Below are 21143 nucleotides of genomic sequence, written 5' to 3'. Positions count from 1 at the left end.
GCTCCAATTTTTCTCAGTCCTGAGCCTGCTGGGAGAAGCTTGCTGAGCAGGTGCCCACAGCACAAGCACAGGGGTCAGGAAGCTAAGGTGCTTGGGGGAGGGTGCATAAATTAGCCACATAAAAGAAAAATATCTGTGCAGGTTAAGCATCTTAGTAAAGGGATGGTGGGAAGTCAGACCAAGCCAAGACTTTTGCAGAGGCCCTGATGAGAGGAAAAAGGGAACTTTACTTCTGAGTCTTTGTCCAGGACCAGACATGACAAAGCCACATAGGCAAACACATACAATCACACACACACCTGAGGATGAACTCAGTGTTTTGAAGCAGTAAAGGTTGTGCTTTCTGGGGTCCCAACTCTTCCTCTTGGGCTGTGATTAACAGTCCTTCGGCAGCTGTGTCTGAGGTATCTATCCCATGTTCTCTTTCCAACGTTGTCTGACTTAGCTCTCTGCTGAGCTTGGTCAGCCCTTCCTCCTGCTCCCTGACCCCACAAATAGTATACATGATGGAGTACTTCTTAATAAACTTGCTTGGCTTAAGTCAACAATGTATTCAAGTCTGGTCCCAGCTATTGCTTTTGCTTTCTTTATTTATCATCCTCCGTCCTCCCCTTGACACCTTGCCATTTGGGGACCCCTATTCCTGTGGGTTCAGGTGAAGGGATAAAGGAATGGGCCAGGCATGTAGCACATGCCTGCAAAACCCTGCACTTAGGAAACTGGAGAAGGAGCATTGCCACATTTGTGAAGGCAGCCTGGGAAACACAGTGAGTCATTAGAGAGTGAGGCTGTGAACAGAGGGGAGGAGAGAGGGAGGGAGGGAAGGAGAGGGAAAAAAGGAAGGAGAGGAGAGGAGAGGAGAGGAGAGGAGAGGAGAGGAGAGGAGAAAGAGGGAGAGGGAGAGGGAGGGAGTGAAAGAGTAAAGGAAGTAGAAAAGGAGAGAGAGAGGGAAGGAGAAAGAGGGAGGGAAGGAAGGAGAGAGAGGGAGGAGAAGGGGAAAGAAGAGAGAGAAGGAGAGGGGAAAGGAAAGGGAAGAGAGAATAGGAGAGGGGAGGGAGGGAGGGAAGAAGAAAGGGAAAGAGAGTAAAGGAGAGAGGGAGAGACAGAGAGACAGACAGACAGAGAGAGAGAGAACTCTTTTCCAGGTTTGTATTTTTAAAACATTTAAAAACTACTTCTGGCTTTTGTTACCGTTTGTTTTTAAGAAAAGAAACTTCTCGGCCAGATAAATGTCTATTAGGTTGGTAATTTGCTTGCATAAAAGCATGAGAATGCAAGCCAAATCCCCAGCGCCCGTTTATTTAAAAGCCGCGTGCATCAGCATACACATATAATCCCAGCACTGGAGAAGTGGAGACAGGCAAATCCCAGGCCTCACTGCTCCGTGGGCCTAACTGGAATCAGGGAGTTCCCGGTTCGGTGAGAGACTTTGTCTCAAAAACAGACAAACAAAACACAAGGTCTATTTAGTACCTGTGGAAGAATACCACCTGAGGTTGTCCTCTGACCCCCATACACACTTACACACATATGCAGCGTGCCTGCACGCACATGAACATGCACCTGCATGCACAAAGAACAGAAAGAGACTTTTGCCAAAAAAATACTGTGAACTCTGAACATAAGGGGTCAACCTCAAGGGCCGACAGTTTCCCTCCAGACAGGAAAGGAGAAAGTCAACACAAACGCCAGCCTTCTCGCCACCTGCTTCAGAGCACAGAAAGGCCCCAGCTGAGAGACCCGCCCGGCACAGCCAAGTTTGTCCACTGCTGCCAAGGGGTGGCTGGATGCCCAAGCTCACATCACAGGGGAAGATTTCCAACGAGATCCTTGCCTTAATTCTCTGTTTCCAGCCCCTGGTTCTGCTGCACATTTATGCTATTCCCAAATATTACCACCATTTGACCCTCTGCCCCTTCCATATGTGTACATGGACACACAAACACACTCTAGGCTGGCTTGTGAGACCCACCCCCCACCCCGCCCCCGGGACCTGCCTGTCTCTACCTTCTGCACAATAGGGTCACAAGCCTGAGCAACCATGCTGGTTTCATTACAGGGGCTCTAGGGATCGAACTCAGGTCCTTTTGCGTGCAAGGCAAACACTTTACCAAGCCGTCTCCCCAGTCCACTTAGGGCCTCTCTAGCTACAAAGCAGAGAACTTCAACAAGGAAAGGAGAGCTTTTTCGTACTGGATTCTGCTCAAGAAGCAGGCTTGAACCAATGCCTGGAAACAAAAGGGTTTGTACCCTTGCCTTGGCTCTGTCCTCTCCGATTTTTCCCCCCACTTCGTACAACGGTTAATTCTACTGTCCCCACTCAGGCACACACACCCTGCGATGGACACTTCACCCATTAACAGCTTCAACCACTACTCACTGATCTCGAACCCTCGGAGAAGCGGATTGGCCAGCTAGAACCCTCCGAGAATCGGATTGGCCAGCCTTAGCTGGCTCCAAGCGTAAACATGGCTGCCAGCGGCCCACTCACATGCGTGAGGAGAGGTGAGAGGAGATAATTATCAGAGAGAAAGAAAAATCAGAAAAAGTAAGGATAATTATCCCAACCTGGGAAGGCAGCCCGCAAGGTGTCCACCGTGTTGATATAATTAAGTGAGTGAGGGTTTCAAACCAGCTGCTTCCTCATTAGTGGGGGCTGATACCATGTTCCCTGGGAGCCAAGAGTCACTGTACTGCGTTTCCTTATTTTGGTTCCCGTGATCCAAATTTCTACTCTTCTCAGTTAATAATCACTGCATCTCCTGTCCAAACCCTGCTATGCACAAACTTGCCTTTTATTGTGGAACCAAGGGGGGTCAGATAGGCTGTGGCTCTATAGGTCATCTGTTAGAGCTACCACTGCTGGCCCTGACTATGGACTTATGTCCTGCTAACCTCCCTAGCCCTGGTTCGAAATCCATCTGAATTGGCCCCTTGATGTCCTAGATATCGCATATTGAAGTTCTCCTCCCTGTTCTCAAGTGATGATCTCTAAAGTGTTTCTCCTTTGGATAGCTGCAAAAAGATGGATTCTGGTGCCTAGCACATCACAGGGGCACCCAGCCTCCTGTCCCATAAGCACCAAATACTAGATTATCCCGTTTTCCACACTGAACATGGTGATCATTCACTTGGTGCTGCGTTAAAAACTTATCAAGGAGTAAACAGGCAAAAGGATTCCTGCTCATACATACATACATACATACATACATACATACATATATACATACATACAGCTAATGTCCAGCGTTAATGAGATGCTGTGGGTGTGAAGGTTAGTGATGGAAATGGAATCCCCACCTTCATCAACTCGTTCTACTGTGAGAGACAGAAATGCACATGAACAGCCAGAGGTCAACGGGTAAGTATGACATCATCAGATGGTGGCAGAGGCACAGATGACGATAAGGACGTGCAGAGAAGATGGGTGTAACCCATTCAGACCTCTCCTGTGGGCTTCCCTTAATTTCCATGTGGTTTTTGACTTTGATGAGGTGGGAGGTGGGTTCTCTCTAATCTACCCCTCACACTTGCCAAAATCACATTCCTGCCCAGTTAATGTCTTCGATTTTTCACTCAAGAATGCCTCCCGGTAATGGAAGGAGAGAACCAACTGACCACCATGGTCAAGCCCCAACCTGTCTTTCCTACCTCACCCTGATACACCTCTTCCTCCCAGTGCCTTCAGCCAGAGGGCTGAGTTTTGCTGGCTTCTCCATACACGTGGAGGACACTCCTCAGCTCTATCTCTGCGGTGAGCTGCCCCAAAGTTATCAGGCAGTCACAGTCATCAGTTAAGTTGCCCCAGCTCAGCTAACAGAGCCCATGCTTTCTTCCTTCACCCGCCTTGCAGAGGAAAGCCGGGGCAACCACAAACAGGCCTCTCTTTCCAGTCCTCCAAGACTCAGTGGTTAATTTGGAAACACATTAACATCTCTAACACCTACAGCAGGAACCTTCCCAAGGAGGATTTTGTTACATTGGTTTATCTGTCAAGTTTTCATCTTCCTTTGTCCTAAATGTTGACCTAGAGGAAAAGGCTCTGGCCATGTACCACCTCCAGTTTCCACAGCAAACACCAAATCACTCATCCCATCCCTGAGGCCCAGCAGACTCTCCCTCAAGAGATTTTTAAATAAAGAAAGTGAGTAAAATCCCTCACTTACATTCTCACAAGGACATGCAAGGGGACAGCATCGCTGAAAGAAGAGAGGAGGAAGTGGGTGAGAGACCATGAGAAGAGAAGATGACAGCACCCCATCCCGGCACAGACCTGTCCTCTAGCTCCTGGCATCCCTCACCTCAGCCTTCCTACAGTGGGTTTCTAAAAAACCGCATCCTCCCTTGTATCTAGGAAGGCTTTGAGGATTCAGTCTCCCCAACCTCAAACCAGGAGACCCAGAGAACACAGCTCTGCCTCAGGTTTCTGAGGCCCGGGGCCCATGGGAAATGAGCCTGTGAGCCAATCCACAAGCCAAGCCCAAAAGTTATCTGTTACAGATGAACAAAACCTCATTGTGTGGGGGCTTGAGATGTGGCTATCAGGACCTATGCACTGTCCTGAGTTGAATATCCAACACCAAAACATTGCGTGTACCTCTACATTTTTTTAACCTTTTGTCTGTTGATGAATATCCAGGCTGATTTGACATCCAGTCAAACTCAGGTGTGGACCACTGTGCCTATTTGATGTGGTGTTGAAGATCGGATCCCAAGGTTTCATCCAAGCTAGGCAAGTGCTCCATCAACTAAACCACAATGAGGATAGATGAGCATGTGTCTCTGTGCTATGCTGGTGTAGATTCCCTTGGGTGTACTCCCACAAGTTGCCTCTCTGGGTTTCTCTGGGCTTCTTCAAGGTCCATCAGCCCTTGCTGCAGTATCTCTGCCAAAAGCTCATACTGCAGACGTGGGTCTGAAAAAGCCTTCTCCTGGCAGAGGAGCCTTTCCAGTTGCTGTTAGCTGTCTCTATCATCTGACAGGGCTGGTCCCTGAGCTCTTGTGGTTGGAGTCAGCTCACTGATTCTTCAACAAATCCACAGTCTGTGCTTCAATGGGCATGTATCACCACCTTGGACTTCAACTAAGAGATGCTGTTGTTGGCAACAAAATGTCTTGTCTCTCCAGGTTGTGTTCTGATTTGGTTTGGTTTGGTTTGGTGTTTTTGTTTGTTTGTTTGTTTTGTTTTGTTTGTTTTTTGAGACAAGGTCCCAAGTATTCCATTCTGGCCTCAAACTCCCTAGGTAGCTGAGGATGACCTTGAACTTGTGGTCTTCCTGCCTCCACTTCCTGAGTTCTGAGATACCGGGGCACACACCACCATGCCTGGTTTCTGTGGTGCTGGGGATGGAACCCAGGGCCCCATGCTCGCAAAATAAGCACTCTACCAACTGAGCTCCATCCCTAGTGCCTGAACTATATTGTTCTGTGTGCTCACTTCATCCTTTACAGGATTGCGACATCATGACTGCTCCAAGACGACTCCACTGTGTGCTCTCTGCCATCTGCTCAGCATGTTCACTGCTGCAGATGCTTCTAGAAGGCCAGTTTTCTTCTATAGCTCCAACTAACCACAGCGTTCTTCATCACAATGCTCACCGGCCTTACCTGTGTATGCAATGGTTTGTACCCTTGATACCTACCCATCCTCCCATAGCCTGCACACCACAAATACCACCCCCCCCTGGTTATAAATCCTCAGAACCTATCAATGACCCCTAAACTCCACAGGTCACATTTACAGAGGAAGCACACAAGCTTCCGGAGTCACCTAATCCCTCCAGACACCGTGCGTGCGCACATTATTGTTCTGGACCTCAGTCCCTTCCACTCTGCAGTGAGCATGACCTTGCTGATGTCCAAAGGGACAGTGTGAATCTCAGGTAAAGGGCCCAGCAGAGAGTGATAGACAGATAAAGGTTCTCCATTCCTGCCTTTTATAACGTTGCCAATTTAAATAGACTCTTTATGAGTATGTTTCAGGTGGGGGCAGTATTCATGGATTTAGTAAGTAGTTCTGAAATGGGGGTCAGGGGGTGCCCAGTGCCTTCCTGGTGATGCTGAGAGGCTGTTGCATGATTCACAAGCTTGGAGAGGACAGATGCCTCCTTGGAGTCCCAAGACACTAGGAAGTCAGGAAGAGCAGCCTGCCCCTCCCCCACGCATCTCTGAGAGACAATCAACCCAAAGCCAGACTTGCAACCCTTTAGAAACAACTTGAAAATCCACAAGGCAGGGGCCTGGAGCAGCCCTAGGGGGAATGCACAGGCCTGGGCTCTGATTCACACTCTTTCTTTTTGACCTTCAGCTGGAACCATGATACACCATATATTAAACTAGCCAGAAGACAGTTTGTGACTAAAGAGAAACCGTAACAGTAACAGCAATTATCAACTGCATACTCTGTGCCAGATTCTGGGCCCAGTGCTTCATTTACAAAGGTATTTTTAAGAGGAGGAGGGGGGAGGGGAGAGGGAGAGGGAGGGGGAGAGGGAGGGGGAGGGGGAGAGGGAGGGGGAGAGGGAGCAGTACCCATGGAGACCAGAGAAAGGGCATTAGATCCTCTTGTGCTGGAGTGTGGGTGCTGGGAACCCAACTCAGGTCCTCTGCAAGAACAGCCAGTGTTCCATTCCTTCTACTAAGCTATAAATATGAGTCTTATTTATACCGTATTATCATTTGTGTTTGTTTGTTTGTTTGTTTGTTTGAAAGGAGGCATCAAATAGCCCAAATCGGCCTCGTACTCTCTGTGTAGGATGGCCCTGTGACACAAGTGGAGCAAGGCATCTGAGGACACGTGACTCTGTTCTCGGGCCATGGTCAGTCATCTTTGGCTCCTGAATAAACTATCTTTTATTCTCTTTGGCCCTGAGGTCAAAACTGTGTTTCTACACTGTCACCTTGAACTTCTGAGTCTCCAGAACCCACCTCCTGAGTGCTGGAATAGCAGACAGGATAGCAGAGAGAGGGATGTGTTATTATTCCCAGTGGGTGCCATGCTGAGGGTCAAACCTAGAGCTCCTTGCATGCTAGAGGAGCCATCTACCAGCTGAGACTCGTTCCCCAGCCCTCTACTGTACTATCTTTACTGAAGCACTTTCTCCAGTGGGCCAGGTTGACCCCACCCTACCCCACCCCCCAGCAGAGCTCTGAAGTCAGAGCTAATAAATCCTGTAGGTCCTTCAGCACTGGGGTAGGTCAACAAAAACACATGTAAGTCCACCATCCCGGTCTGGCCTTTAAATGTAGCCACTTCAGCATGCAGTTATCCCCCTCTATACCCATGGAGAAATAAGCCAGACTGACATCCATGTGTTAACTGATGGTTAGACACCGGGCTGCCGGGAAGACTCTGATAGATTCATCAGCCTGCCTGCTCTCAGGTGCGTATGCCATTGGGAATGATACTTTTGAAAACTGAAGACAGAAAGTGCTTTCCAGACTAAATCATCTGAGGTGACTCTCATCAGGGAAGTCACTTTGGGGCTGGCTGCATGAGGCCCTTTTGTTTTCAAAAGGGCTTGGCGGAACCAACAAGATGGCTCTCTGGATAAAGATGCTAGCTGCCAAGCCTGAATACTTGAGTTTGATCCCCAGGATCCACAGGGTGGAAGGAGTGAACAAACTCCTGCAAGCTGTCCTCTGACCTCCATATGTGCATCAGGGCACATACACGAGAGAGCGTGCATGCGCACACGCACGCATGTACACACACACACACACACAAGAAAACCAAAGATGCAAAGATGGATGGATGACACCTGAAAAAGGACACCTGTAGTTGACTTCTAGCTTCTATCATGCAAACATGCAGGCATGTGCAAGCACAATCCTACACACACACACACATACACACAAGAATATATAAGCTGTTGCTTCTGGGCCCTTATCAACTTGGCCAGGTGATGGCAGCAAGCAGTGCTGTCCCCTCTAGTGGGAGGCTGCGGGACTCACCCCTTTGCTCCCGGAAGGCCCTCATCTGGACACTCTTAGCTGAAACAGAATTTACATTCCCACCAGCTACACGAGGCAGCATTCATTTCTAAAATCCATATCAGTCTGCTGATATGCATCAATAAGGCACTGAGTTGCTGGCAGTGAATCCCCTGAGTGTCTGGGGGAGACGTGAGAGTCTCAACTGTCTCCTTTTTAAGTCATCACCTCTTGTGCAGGAAGAGCTCTTGTCAGACACTGGTTCCTAACATCTTCGGTTGCCCCGTCGACGTTGAGATATTTAAGAGAAGGGGGACACATTTTCATCTGTGAAAGACAGCGTAACCTCTCGGGGTAAGCTTGGCAGAAGTCAGTTTGAGGACAGTTCAAGAGTAGAGGGATTTTTTTTAAAGCCCCAAATCAGTGTCGCAAGCCTTTGCAGGGACTGCATGCCCTGTGAAACTGGGACACTCTTTTAATGCAGTGGTCAGAGCTCCAAGACTCAAATCCCAGCCCGGCACCTCATAGCTGCCCTCTGTGGCTTCTCATCAGTAGAGTGTGGAGTTTAACAGCCAACCCCCTAGGGGTTTGAAATACTGCGGGACCTGGTAGATGTAGAGAGTCTGGGTACACAATACATAGTATTTATCTCATACAAAGTTGGTGCCTAAGAGGCTAAGATGAAACCTCTGCTGCTGTGAGCACTCTAGCTCTGATCCCCCGACACCACATAAACTTGGGTGTGCTGGATAGAGAGGGAGGGATATGTTTGATTGGCAGGCCCTGAGTTGATGATGAGGTTGGGAAAGGACTGTGGTTAATTCTCAGCATCTATCTCTCTGCCTCTAAGCACATGTGTACACACATGCATGTGAATCCACCCATGTGCAAAAACATGCACACACACAAACACCACAAACAAGATGAAAAAAAGTCAATACCTAAGACTCAGTTTGAAAGCAGATTCATGGGGCTGGAGAGATGGCTCAATGGTTAAGAGCACTGACTGCTCTTCCGAAGGTCCTGAGTTCAAATCCCAACAACCACATGGTGGCTCACAACCATCTGTAACAAGATCTGATGCCCTCTTCTAGACTGTCTGAAAATAGCTACATAGCTACAGTGTAGTTACATATAATAAATAAATAAATTTTAAAAAGAAAAAGAAAAGAAAAGCAGATTCATCACAATTCCCCCAGAGAATGATGATTGAATGATGATTGGGGTGATTTCAGAACCCTCATCCAATGGACTCCAAAGAGTCTCTGTCTTCCCTGAGCAATGATATCATCTCCCAGCATCTGTAGCTCCCCCACCAGCCAACACTAGTGATCTGTCCATAGAACACTTGCATGGTGTCTGCCCTGGTGACAGGTAACCCAGACACACTGAGAAGAAAGCTTAGAGAGGACCCCACCTCATCGCAGGGCTTTCAGGCTAAGGGCACTTATTGGCACTCGCAAGGCCAATAAGCCAACGTGCACTAGCACACCCTGCTGACATCAAACACAGCCTTATGGTCACATTTGCTTGTGTGCAGTCATGGGAGAGAATCAGAGAAGAAGATGGTGAATCCAAGGCAAACCCTGCCACACCACAGTCCTTCTGGGCCTCTCTGCTGTCTCGGTCAATGCCCTACCTAGCATTTACTTGAAAACTCTGAGCTTGCAAGTCAACTACCCTGGGAGGTGCTAGGACTGGAGGGTGACAATTGAGACTTGTCTGGGGTCCTCAGGAAACTCATCCATCATTCCAAAAGAGTTGTCAGATGGAACATTTTGTCCTAGATACTGTGAAATCACCAGAGTCAGCTCAGATTTCAGCTGCAGCTGATATACAAAAACAAAACAAAAAAAACAAAAAAAAAAAAACAAAAAACAACAACAGCAGCAACACCTGCCTTGTGGATGGGGCTAATGAGAATCTGATATTTTAGATGCCTGGTACCCCTGGCTCCCTAACAATCCCCTTAGTAATTCTTAGGAGCTAACCCCACCGTGTCCCACAAACGACATCTCCTTTAAACTAACACTTCAAAGCTTGAAATCCTCCAATGAGGTATGCTTGGCTAACACAGCCATTCTATTCCAGACACCACCTACATTCTAGAGAGTTCTTCTCCCCCAAGAAGAATAAAGGGATTAAGGGAGAATAGAAACCCGCCTCTGTCTCTTGGGATATTACTGGTAGATATTTCTGCAGTTTTGTTCCTTCAACAAATACTTAAAAGAACCTTCTGTCTACCAGGTCTGCCTAAGTGAGTTAAAAATGCAGCATTGGGTGAAATAGGCAGGAGAATCCACCCTCCCACAGGAGCCAGTGTCACATGTCATCTAAGTGCTGCCAAGGCTTGACACCAACTTCTGACTCTTCCCTGTTTGAGCTTAGTGACTGTCTGTGACATCAAGACAGATGAAGGATGAGCTATGCTCACTTCAAAACCAAACAAACACCTCTGTGGATTTAACAAAAGTCAGCGAAGCTCAGCAGAGTGAGACACTACCGAGGGAACGTGGCTCACCTCTTTCCATTGTAATGCCCCTGACAGACTTTGCACTGACATCAGAACAGACTCAAAGGAAGAAGCCACACACCTTCCTCCCTGTTATACCAGAGAGCATATTTTTACACTTGAGACTCCCTCAACTGTTGACTCAAATACAGAACCAATCTGTGTGCACTGTTTAAGGATTTTCTTTAAGATGCCAGCAATCCCTGAAGCAGAAAGCATGGTGGACGCCACTTGCTGGCTTACTTGAAGCCTCATGCTCAGTTGGCTTTTATACCTAGCCCAGGAGCACTTGGCAAGGGAATTATGCCACCCACAGTGGGCCCTCTTAAGTTGGGTAGCAAACAGTCAAGACAATCCCTCACAGAGAAACCTGTTGAGGCATTTCCCCAATTGAGACTATTTTATGGGTGTGTCTAAGCTGGATCAGGGTTCGCAGTCAAAGCTAACTATGACAGTAATGAATATTAACTTAGATAACAACCAATACATTGATATAAGACCAATAACATGACATAAAACCTATCAGGTTTTCTATTTAAAGATGTACATTTCATGGTATGTCAAGCACAGCTCTCAAAAGTTGTTAAGGAAAAACAGACAGAGACTGACAATAACCTTTCTACATAACCCTTGTACCTAGATCCACCCCTATCTGTGGCTGGATCTTACATTTGTGTGACCGGACCTGGTTAAACTCAGAAGTTTGTTTCAACCATCCAGGTTTCTGGGTATACCGGTGGATCACAGGTCCACCATCTAGCACCCAAAGACATTGTTTCCTTCCTTCCCAATGAATGCTGAGAAAGCAAATACCTAGCAGACAATAAACATAGCCACAGAAGTCATAGGTACCAGCAACCATAATCTGCCCAGGTCTACGGAAGGAGAATGGTAGGTATTCAAGGGCTAGAACACACAGAAAGGAAACACAGGTGCTCACCTCCTGGCAGAGGCCGGGAGGTGAGCAGGTTTGAGTTGGCTCACTCCAAGATCTCCCAGAATCCTGCAGAAGTGATTTCCAGGATGTTTGGTCCTTAATTAGAGATGCCAAAGACAGAAAGGAACAAACGCTCTAATTGATATTGGAAGCGTAATGAAGCTGACAGAACAAAAGGTTGAGAATACAGCAGTGTGTAGCCACGGCCAGCAAGAAATACATGACACATCTCCAACAATAAAAGTCCAAATTACTAGCATAAAGAAGGACAGAATTAGGCAATAACAGCCAAACTGCCTGACAACTTATTCTTAGCTGCATGGCTCCTGGCAATGGGGGGAAGAAAGGAAATTCACGCCCAGAAATAGACTAACAGCGGGGCTTTTTTATATGGAATTTGTGTCTGTGTGTGTGTGTGTGTGTGTGTGTGTGTGTGTGTGTGTGTGTGTGTGTGAAGCTTTGCAAGGGGACAGAAATCTCTTTTGATTTTTTTTTTCTTCTTCTCTCCATGTTCTTTCAAGTAAAATTCGCATCAGTCTGAGGCAGGTGGATTTGGGTTTCTATGACTTGAAACAACAAGGAAAATAATAGTTGCTCTTTCAGGAATTCATCCTCCTTCTGTCAAATCTCTTCCACCCACCCCTGTCTGTCACACCTGGCCAGCTCCCGCTGTCTGCAGGGTGATATCAACTCAACTGTGTCTCCCTAAGGAGCCGTTCAGAACAAGCCTGCCTTCCATTTAATCCACTCTGTAAGCCCAGCTACATAGGGGAACTTTGATCACACAGCCTGCTGTGAGTGACACACCCTGACCCAGGTAAAGCTGCTACCATGGGGCTTGCTGTCATTTCCCATGGGCTTCAGTGATCAGCTCCCCACACAGCTCAGCAAGTCACAGAACATTTTATCCAGTTCCCTGACATTCACCTCCTCGCCTCTTCCTCTCCCACAGACCAACTTCTTCAGAAGCAGGAACCTTCCCTGGGGTAGAGAAGGCTTTAGAATGTTAATGTTTTTTGATTAGCCTTTTAAGGTCTCATTATTGTGAATCTACCTGATACCTGTAGACTGGGAATGTATTTATGGCAGCCAAAAGTTAACAGGAACCATCTTCAAGACCCGAATGAATTTATATTTATCTCTTTGTGAGTGTGAGAATCTGTCCACTGTGGATGATAGGTTTCTGTGGTTGGCTCGAGAAAATACTGGCATAGAATGTGTTGTGGTTTGAATGAGAAATGTCCCCCACAGGCTCACATATTTGCACACTTTATTTCCGGCAGGTGGCGTTGTTTGAAGACATTGTGAAACCTTCAGGAGGTGGAGACTTGCTGGAGGAAGTATGTCACTGAGGGTGGGCTTAATAATCTATAGGCTTGCCCCATCTGCTGCTCTCTCTCTGATTCCTGACTGCTGATGCAACATAACCAGCCAGCCTCATGTTTCTGCCGCCATGACTTCCCTGCCATTACTGACCCTATCCCTATAAAACAGTGAGGGAAAAAACAAAACAAAAACAAAAACTTTCTCCCTTAAGTTGCTTTTGTCGTGATTTTTTATCACAGGAACTAGAAAGAAACTAAGATATTATACAGACACATAATAAATATGAAACCACCACTGGTTAAATGATTAAATGCCCAGTGATTAAATCATAACTATGATATGGAAGCTGCATTTCACTCCCAGTCTCTGAAGACCCTTAACAAAGGAAAGCAAAACACACAGAGTATCCTGAAGAGCAGGTTCCCAGGTAACCCAAGTCCTATTCCTGAGAATCTGTGAATGTATTCTGATACATGGTGCAGCAAAAAACCAGGGTACCCAAGAGAGATATTCAAATCCTAGCTCCCAATGAGGAAAACCTTGTTTAGAAAACAAGATTTTTGCAGAGAGAAGCTTAAAGGTCTCAAGAAAAGGTCATCCCATGTTGGAATGGCTCTTAAATTCAACAACAAACTCCTGTATAAGAAAGGTCGTATAGAAAAACAGTGGTATGCTCACACAACAGTGAAGACAGGGGGTGAAGCTATAGGAGCCAAGGAATGCCAGGAGCCACCTTTCCCAGTGCTTCTTGGAAAAGCAGGGTAAGTTGTACATTACGAACATCTACCTCTTTCAGGCATCTGGTTCAATAGTAACTTTTTACATCAGCTCTTGAAACAATGCATTGGACAAAGTGTATTGAAGCTCCATCGACAGCCCTGAGATGGCCTGTCAGGGTGGCTCCCATGTTGTGAGTACAAATGTCTACTTGCCCCAGACATGAAACTAACAGTAACTCCAACAAGTCCAACTTAGTGAACCAGTGAATTTATTGGGATTATTACTTACAGAAATATGGGTGAGGGATTGACTCAAAGAGTCGATGAGAAATTACTCAAAGACAGCTGCTTCACCACAGTCCAACGCCTGCATGGGTGACAGGTCACAAAAGCTAGGAACCTGGAGCACACTGCACAGCCTGCAGGCAGCTCAATGGATTGAAGAATGTCCTTTCCTGGTAGATCAGTTGGTCTGAGTCTCTTCCTTAGGAAACCATGTTGGTTCCTACTTCTTTCGGGATTTATGGTCTGAGTCTCTTTGAAGCATCTCTACTGATCTTTGATGGTCTCTCAGCAGTCTTTACTGCTAATACATTCTTGGAAAGGAGGGGTCTGATGAATCTGGTCAATTTCAGGAACTTCCTGAAGCTATTTTGAGTTGTTTACTTCCTGTCTCAAGGAGTTTCCATGCAGGATAGAGTCTGCTACCCAACACCCCATGTAAGCAGTAAAGATATTTATAGTGAAATATGGGAGGATCAGAGTTAGAGAAACATTGCATTGACGGAATCAGAAAGGAGGGGAGGACAAGACAGAGAGAATAGAGGCAGAGGAAGCAGGCTTTCAGAAAGGAGGAGGGGACATGAGCTAAGAAGGTGGGTGGCCCTTTTAAGTCTAGAAGAGCCACAAATGATTCTATCTTCCAGAAGGAACACAGCCCTCCCAACATCTTTTAGAGTCCAGCTTACAGAATAAGATAACAAATGTGTGTTTTACGCTGCTAGTTGTTACAGATACCATAAAGACAGATGTGAGGACCCTAACTCCCCTTCAGGTGTGGCTGTAGGTTTACTGTTATTAAACTCTTGAGAATGCTAATTCCTTATCAGCATCTCCAGGGGGCGGCACTTTGCTTTGTTTTGTTTTCAACACCCTAAACTGTAAGGAACAAACCACTTAGCCCCTTAAATAGCAGCTGATAGGATACCTCCCTTGTGCTTAGAGCCAGAGCTGTCTGTCAACCAAGCTGCCCCTTCTCCCAACATTCCACCATCACTGAGGAACCTGAGCCCTGGTTGCAATGACCAGTCCAGCCATGTCAACCAAGCTGCCCCTTCTCCCAACATTCCACCATCACTGAGGAACCTGAGCCCTGGTTGCAATGACCAGTCCAGCCATTGGTGCTGCCACAGTTACTGCTCCTGACTCAGCCACAAAACCTCCAAGCAGCTAGTACAAGCTTTGGAAGACTCTACTCTGAACGAGCCAAGCCACAACGTACCTTAGATGACCCAGTTCCCTGGAGTTACCCTCGCCCAGGACAAAAGGAGGCATGTCTCCCTAGAGTCTTAGCAATAAGTAATGCAAATGTAATACAAAGCTTGTGACTAGCCCTTAGGGAAGTCTAATGATTAATGGAGTTAGAAGCTATGCATCTGTCAAGCTGGGATGACAATCCACACAGACATACCTGCCTCTCTTCTGGTCACATGAGCAGGATGCCTGCTAGTCTGGGGAGCATCTCTCCCATGGACCTCTCTCTCCTGGTGTGGCACTATCAGGATGCCAAAGTCCTCTCCTCTCCACTGCTCTTCTGCTCCAATGTGGTCTGTATCTTAGATACAGTGGAATGGAAGTGGTTGTAGGAAGAATAGACAAATACCTAGAGTATCCAGCCACTGCCACAATTACAGCAGCAACATTGAGGAGCCAGATGAAGAATTCTGAGTGTCTCCAAAGCTGAGGACCCAAAACACAAAGCAGAAGGAGGAGTAGAGTCCCACAGAGTGAATAAAGGCAGAGTCTGGATGAAGCCAAGACTATACAAGATGGTTAGAGTATTGATAAAGTGGAGAAACTGAGACTATAGAAGACAAAGGCCACCGGGCGTGGTGGCACATGCCTTTAATCCCAGCATTTGAAAGGCAGAGGCAGGCGGATTTCTGAGTTTGAGGCCAGCCTGGTCTACAAAGTGAGTTCCAGGACAGCCAGGGCTATACAGAGAAATCCTATCTCAAAACAAAACAAAACAAAAAGAAGGAGGAGGAGGTGGAGGAGGAGGAGGAGGCCATGAAGAGCCAAGAGCCAAAGGTGGTCACTGAAGAAATGAGGACCCCCAAGTTGCAGTCATGGGAAGAGACTGAGAGCATTGCCAAGAGTTAAGGAGCCAAGTATCCTGACAGCCAGAGCTTAGGAGCTACACCTCCAGCCCAAGAGCCAGGAATGAGCTTCCACCTTGAACATCTACAGTAATGAGCCTCTGGCTTTGAAGGCAATGTACTACTTGCATAAACCAAATACTGGGAGTTTTCTTTGGTTGTACAGTTTTATGTAAGCCTTCCCCAAATTTGCCATTGAGACTTCATCACAAACAGATTTAGCAGTAGCTGGTCAGTTGCCCCTGGTTGGGATAATTCAGTGGCCCTCTGAAGACTTCTACTGGAAGACATGAAAGAGAGGACTCAAAGGCAGCCACCCTCGAATCTCGCTTCTCTAGGTTCCTCCCATACTCCCTTTAAAGCTATGCCGTGCCTTTTCCTGCTCCAGAACATTTACTTACAGCTCAATTTTTAAAAATAGTCTTTCTCAAACTGCAGAGATGGCTCAGTCAGTAAATGCTTGCCACGGAAGCATGCAGAACATGAGTTTGAACTCTTGGAATCCATGTAAAAACCAGAACATTGCAGGCGAGCACCCATAGCCCACTGCTGCAGAGACAAAGATAAGTGGAATCACTGGGCAGCAGAACCGGAAGTGTAGTAAGAGAGTATGTCTTATATATAACAGAAAGTAATTGAGGAAGACATCCAGTGTTAACCTCTGCCCCTCTACATGCATGCATACACATGTTTACACACACACATACACACACATACACACTCATATTCCTACACCTTTCTGAGCCAGACATGGCCCTATGGCTGCTTCTCTGTTGCTCTACAGTGAACCACAGATGCATTGTCGTGTGCCTATGGACAGCAACCCTGGCTGCTGGAATACCTGTTGAATCTCACCACTAATAATAAAAGTCAAGGCATATCACAGATACACACATACACACACACACACACACACACACACACGCAGTAATTCACAGACACATAGAGACACATGTAGGTAGATACAGAGAAAAAAATAAACACACGTAGACACAGGCACATACAGACACATGCAAACACACATAGACACACATTAATACATACACATAAAACTGCATACACAGACACACATAGACACTCACTCAGTTACACATATAAGGCTGTCCCCTGCTTTCTTCAACTTGTGTTAGGTCCTCCACTCTCGCCAGATGCAGAAGGCATCTGGCCCTTTCCGGCTGTTTATACCCCCAGACTCTGTTCTGTGAAAGTCACAAAGTCCCGTCTCTCCAGACGCCACACTTGATTTGATGATCCTCTAAGTTCCAGACCTGATGTGCAGAAATGGCTCAGAGACAAATACACAGATCGCTCCAGAGAGTGCTAATGACTCTGTCGGTGTTGCAGCAACCCCTGGGGTGACACTGTGGCCTGCACACAGCCTTGCAGACAACTCCATCCATCCTCAAGCCGCAACAAAGTGTATTACAAACACAGACAGAGAAGCCATAGCAAATGCATCAGGGCCACTTAATTAAATCCCAGGGTTGCCAGCAAAGCCTGTCTGAGTGCAGCCCTGGGCTTGGTGATCTGACAACTCACTCTATTTGGCTCCACTATTTAGAGGACCCCCAAGGGGGAAAAACACACACACACAAAAAAAACAAAAAGCAAAAAAAAAGACTGTCATCTTCCAAAATATATCCTTCAGGAAGGGTAGAGAGTGAGCTCATTTCTATGCACTGGGAACAACTACCCAGGTAGTAGCAATAGGATACGTGAATTTGGACACAGTTTTCTGTAAGAGACTTCTCCAGAGTGATGACCAAGAAATTCATCCCGCAGGGCTCCATAAGGCTCCTGGGAGAGACCCACAGGCTCAGGGGAAACAGAGCAAGTCATTTGTTTGAGCCCACATCAACATAAACATTCAGACGCCGCCTGCCTAAGATACCATCAATGTTTCCTTTTTCTTGAATGATGGGGAGACAGGCTAGAGTCATGTACTTATAGCATGGTTTTTAAGGACCTGAGTGCGGATCTCCAAGGCCAATATAAATAACCAGGTGTGTGCTGTGGGCTTGTGAGTCAAGCTCAGGGAAGTGGGGACAGAAGGATTCCCTGAGGCTTGCTGGTCAGCTGGTCTAGACAAATCGGGAAGTATCTGGTTCAGTCAGGTACCAGTGTCAAAAATAAGATGAAGCTACACGTGCACTCTCAGTTGTATGCACAGCTCTCATGTTAATGTGGAAGACCCGAGGTTTGTTTTTAGTCTGGCTTGCCCACAGAACACAAGGACTGCCAGGAGTGGGTGGGGGGGGGGGGGTGCATATTGCAGGTTTTAAACTAGTCTGCCTTTGTCATTGGGGATAATTCATACCCCATGCCCACAAAACAGGCTACGCCATACTGGAGGCTCCTGCAGCTTCACAACTGTTCAATTAGACTTTATGGCTCCATCCTTCTTCATCGGATAGACTTTGGACCAAAACATGGTCCCGTGTAGGCCACAGAGAGAAAGCATTAACCTATCCCAGACTTTCCCTTGCTAGCCACCGGAGAGTGCCTAAGACTGACACCAAGGGCTGTTGAAGTATCAACATCAGGTAAGGCACCCACCTCCCAGCATCATGACTTGAGCTCAAGTCCAAGAATCCACACGGTGGGAAGGAGAGGAAAGTCTTCAGAAAGCTGTCCTCTGACCTCGGCAAGCATGCTGCTTGCATGTGCATACACTGAGACACTAAATTAACTAACGTAAGACTGAACATGCTAAGACCTAGTCTCATTTCACCTCTGAACAGAAGCAGAGCCTCCGTGAAGGACAGGACTCGGGGTCTTGGAGTCCCCTAAAATTTCTGAGCAGATTGGAACTGGGAAGTCTCTTAGAGACTCAGGGACAGAACTCCTTTCTCTCTGTGATCTATGCTGCAAAAGCAGTGGGCAGCCAATGTACTAAGGAGGGAGGAAAACAACCCTAACAACAGAAACACTAAATCTTAACATTTCCATACAAACAGCAAGGGCAATTAAATATCCCAGCAGATTCTAGAAGATTCTGGAGCCAAAATATTCACTGATCGGCAATAAAAAAGCACCCGGCAGAATTACTCCATGTCCAGATTTCTCCACAAGCCGCATCCCTTTGGTGGTATTCAAATTAAGTTGGGAGGTTCGTGATGAGGATTTTTATTATTATCTTAATAGCCATTTACTTTAATGTATATTAACAAAATTTTAACACATCAAGCTCATGGGTTTTATTATCTTATAATGACCCTAAATTCGTTTTTAAGCTTGAGAAAGGAGGTGCTTATTAGCAGCAGGCTCCAACCAGCTGAGCAAAACAGCTGCTCCAGGAGAGCAGGACAAGGGAAGAAAATCTACTCGCTCCATAACCCGGTTGAGCAGAGGCTGTTGGTAAAAATTGAAATGATGTATGGATGGCCAGAGGAAAGGAAATAGCATGCTTGTGGGAAAGGCAGCAAGGAAGGGAGAAGAGGGAGGGTCGGGGGGAGGGTGACCACGAGAACAGATTTTCCACTTGAGACCAAGAACCAGGGAAGGAAATGGCAGTCTCCTGCTGACCCCAGGCTTCACCCATCTCCTCAGCGAGGTCACTTTCCCTTCCTTTAAACAGAGGAACATTCAGACAGAATGTGCTAGAGATGAAAGGAGAGAGAGAGAGAGAGAGAGAGAGAGAGAGAGAGAGAGAGAGAGAGAGAGAGATTGAGAGAGAGATGAACATGTGTGAGCATGGTCATCAACCGTCTCCAGTACCTTCACAACATCTTCATCGGCAGACCTGCATTCCACAGACTCCAACACATCCACCACAGATCCATCTTCTTGAACCCCCACGACCTTGACGGGAACCGAGACGGGCTTCCCAGTGAGAATGGCGGTGTTCAAAATTTCTGTGTCCTGAACAAGAAAGAAGAGGGCACAGGTGAGCAAACAGGTGCAGGGCTGAGCCACAGGTGAGCTAACAGGTGCAGTCATGATGGAGGGGTGACTGATGGACAGCCACCTGCCACCTGGACTTCTGTTAGGAATATAAAATATCCACAATTTTTTTTCACATGCTTGAACATTTGGTCTCTGTTAGGACGTGGGCCTGCCCCTTTAAGATGGTGGTCATTTTGGGGCAGTCCCTGACCTAGCAAGTACTGTGTCTCAAACAAAGAAAAGACAGGCATACACTGATAGAAAAGCTGGGATCGGGCAGGCCGGGCTCTCTAATGGAGACGCCTCAGCACTCTGGAAGCTCATCATGTTTATTATATACAATTGAACATGGAGGTGGGGTTATTGCATAGAGCTGAACGAGGAAGTGAATTTAACTCATCTTGATGATAGCAATCTCCTTAGGAGAGCCCTCTTCAGACCATAAATATCAGGGGGAGAGAGCTATGGTGGACATTTTCAGCACACACTGTCAACATCTGCACTCAGACCAGATGAAAGCTTTGCCTCTCCCCACACACACAACCCCACCCCAGCCTCACTGGAGAAAGGTTTTGTAGTCCCCATAAAGCTGACACACTAGGCTCCTTGATGTGGCTGTACCAATGCCAACAACTCACATTCGCTCAGGACTTCCTTCGCTCCCTACAAACCTGGCTCCTCCACACTTCCTGCCACTATGTGATATGAAATATCCTGCAACCCCCAAAATCTTATAGAAGCCTGGTATCCCTTCTATTATGGGGATTTGCTCCTCTGGCCTCCCCTCATCACCCCTCTCATCACCCCTCATCACCCCTCTCATGGCAGTGCTCTCTCTCTGTCTCTTTCTCTCTCTCTCTCTCTCTCTCTCTCTCTCTCTCTCTCTCTCTCTCTCTCTAGTTCTCAAAGGGCTGACTCTGACTTACAACCCTATCACAGGCAGCTTAGTAGCCATGTTTCTACATTGACTCTTTCATGAGCGCCTTAGATTTCTGCACTGTCCTCCCCGTTACCCAGGGACGGCCTCTCCCCACTTCCAAAGGTCATCTGTCCCAGCCCTCAGCACCACTGAACAATAACTTGCCATGTTCAGCACCACAGCAACATCGTTAAGACTCAGCATCAGCATCTGTCCAGAGACCCAGAGACGTGCACCTCAGCTCTCAGTTGTGGAAGATTTAGACCTTACATTAAAGTATATGTATGCCTTCTCAGGAAAGCATTTCCTTCAGTGTTGAACAGGGGGACATGAGAAAAAAATGGCAGTGTAAGACCAGCAGAAGAGTCTCTGCTCCATAAAAGCAACAAGAGAGCCAACAAATACCATCAAAATCAACTACAGAGAGATAGAGATGGTGGTGGTGGTGGTGGTGGTGGTGGTGGTGGTGGTGGTAGTGGTGGTGGTGGTGGTGGTGGTGGTGGTAGTGGTGGTGGTGGTGGTGGTGGTGGTGGTG

General features: G+C 47.1%; 1 protein-coding gene and 1 long non-coding RNA gene across 2 annotated transcripts in view; one reads left to right on the top strand and one right to left on the bottom strand.

The window, feature by feature from the left end:
• Tmem132b (transmembrane protein 132B) overlaps positions 1–21143 on the bottom strand; it is a 260166-nt gene that overhangs the window by 23684 nt on the left and 215339 nt on the right. Inside the window, exon 5 of the mRNA NM_001190352.1 lies at positions 19522–19665. Within this exon, the coding sequence (NP_001177281.1) occupies positions 19522–19665 (144 nt within the window). The remainder of the gene's footprint in view (positions 1–19521; positions 19666–21143) is intronic.
• Positions 4991–6858, top strand: Gm32811. The gene is made up of 5 exons (XR_003955993.1): positions 4991–5127; positions 5452–5621; positions 5731–5882; positions 6308–6440; positions 6712–6858. It is a non-coding gene; the product is annotated as a predicted gene, 32811 (long non-coding RNA).

The sequence above is a fragment of the Mus musculus genome, chromosome 5 (genome assembly GCF_000001635.26).
Source record: "Mus musculus strain C57BL/6J chromosome 5, GRCm38.p6 C57BL/6J".
NCBI classification, from domain to species: domain Eukaryota; kingdom Metazoa; phylum Chordata; class Mammalia; order Rodentia; family Muridae; genus Mus; species Mus musculus.
The sequence above is the reverse complement of the archived record's forward strand: the minus strand, read 5'-3'. Positions and strand labels throughout refer to the sequence as shown.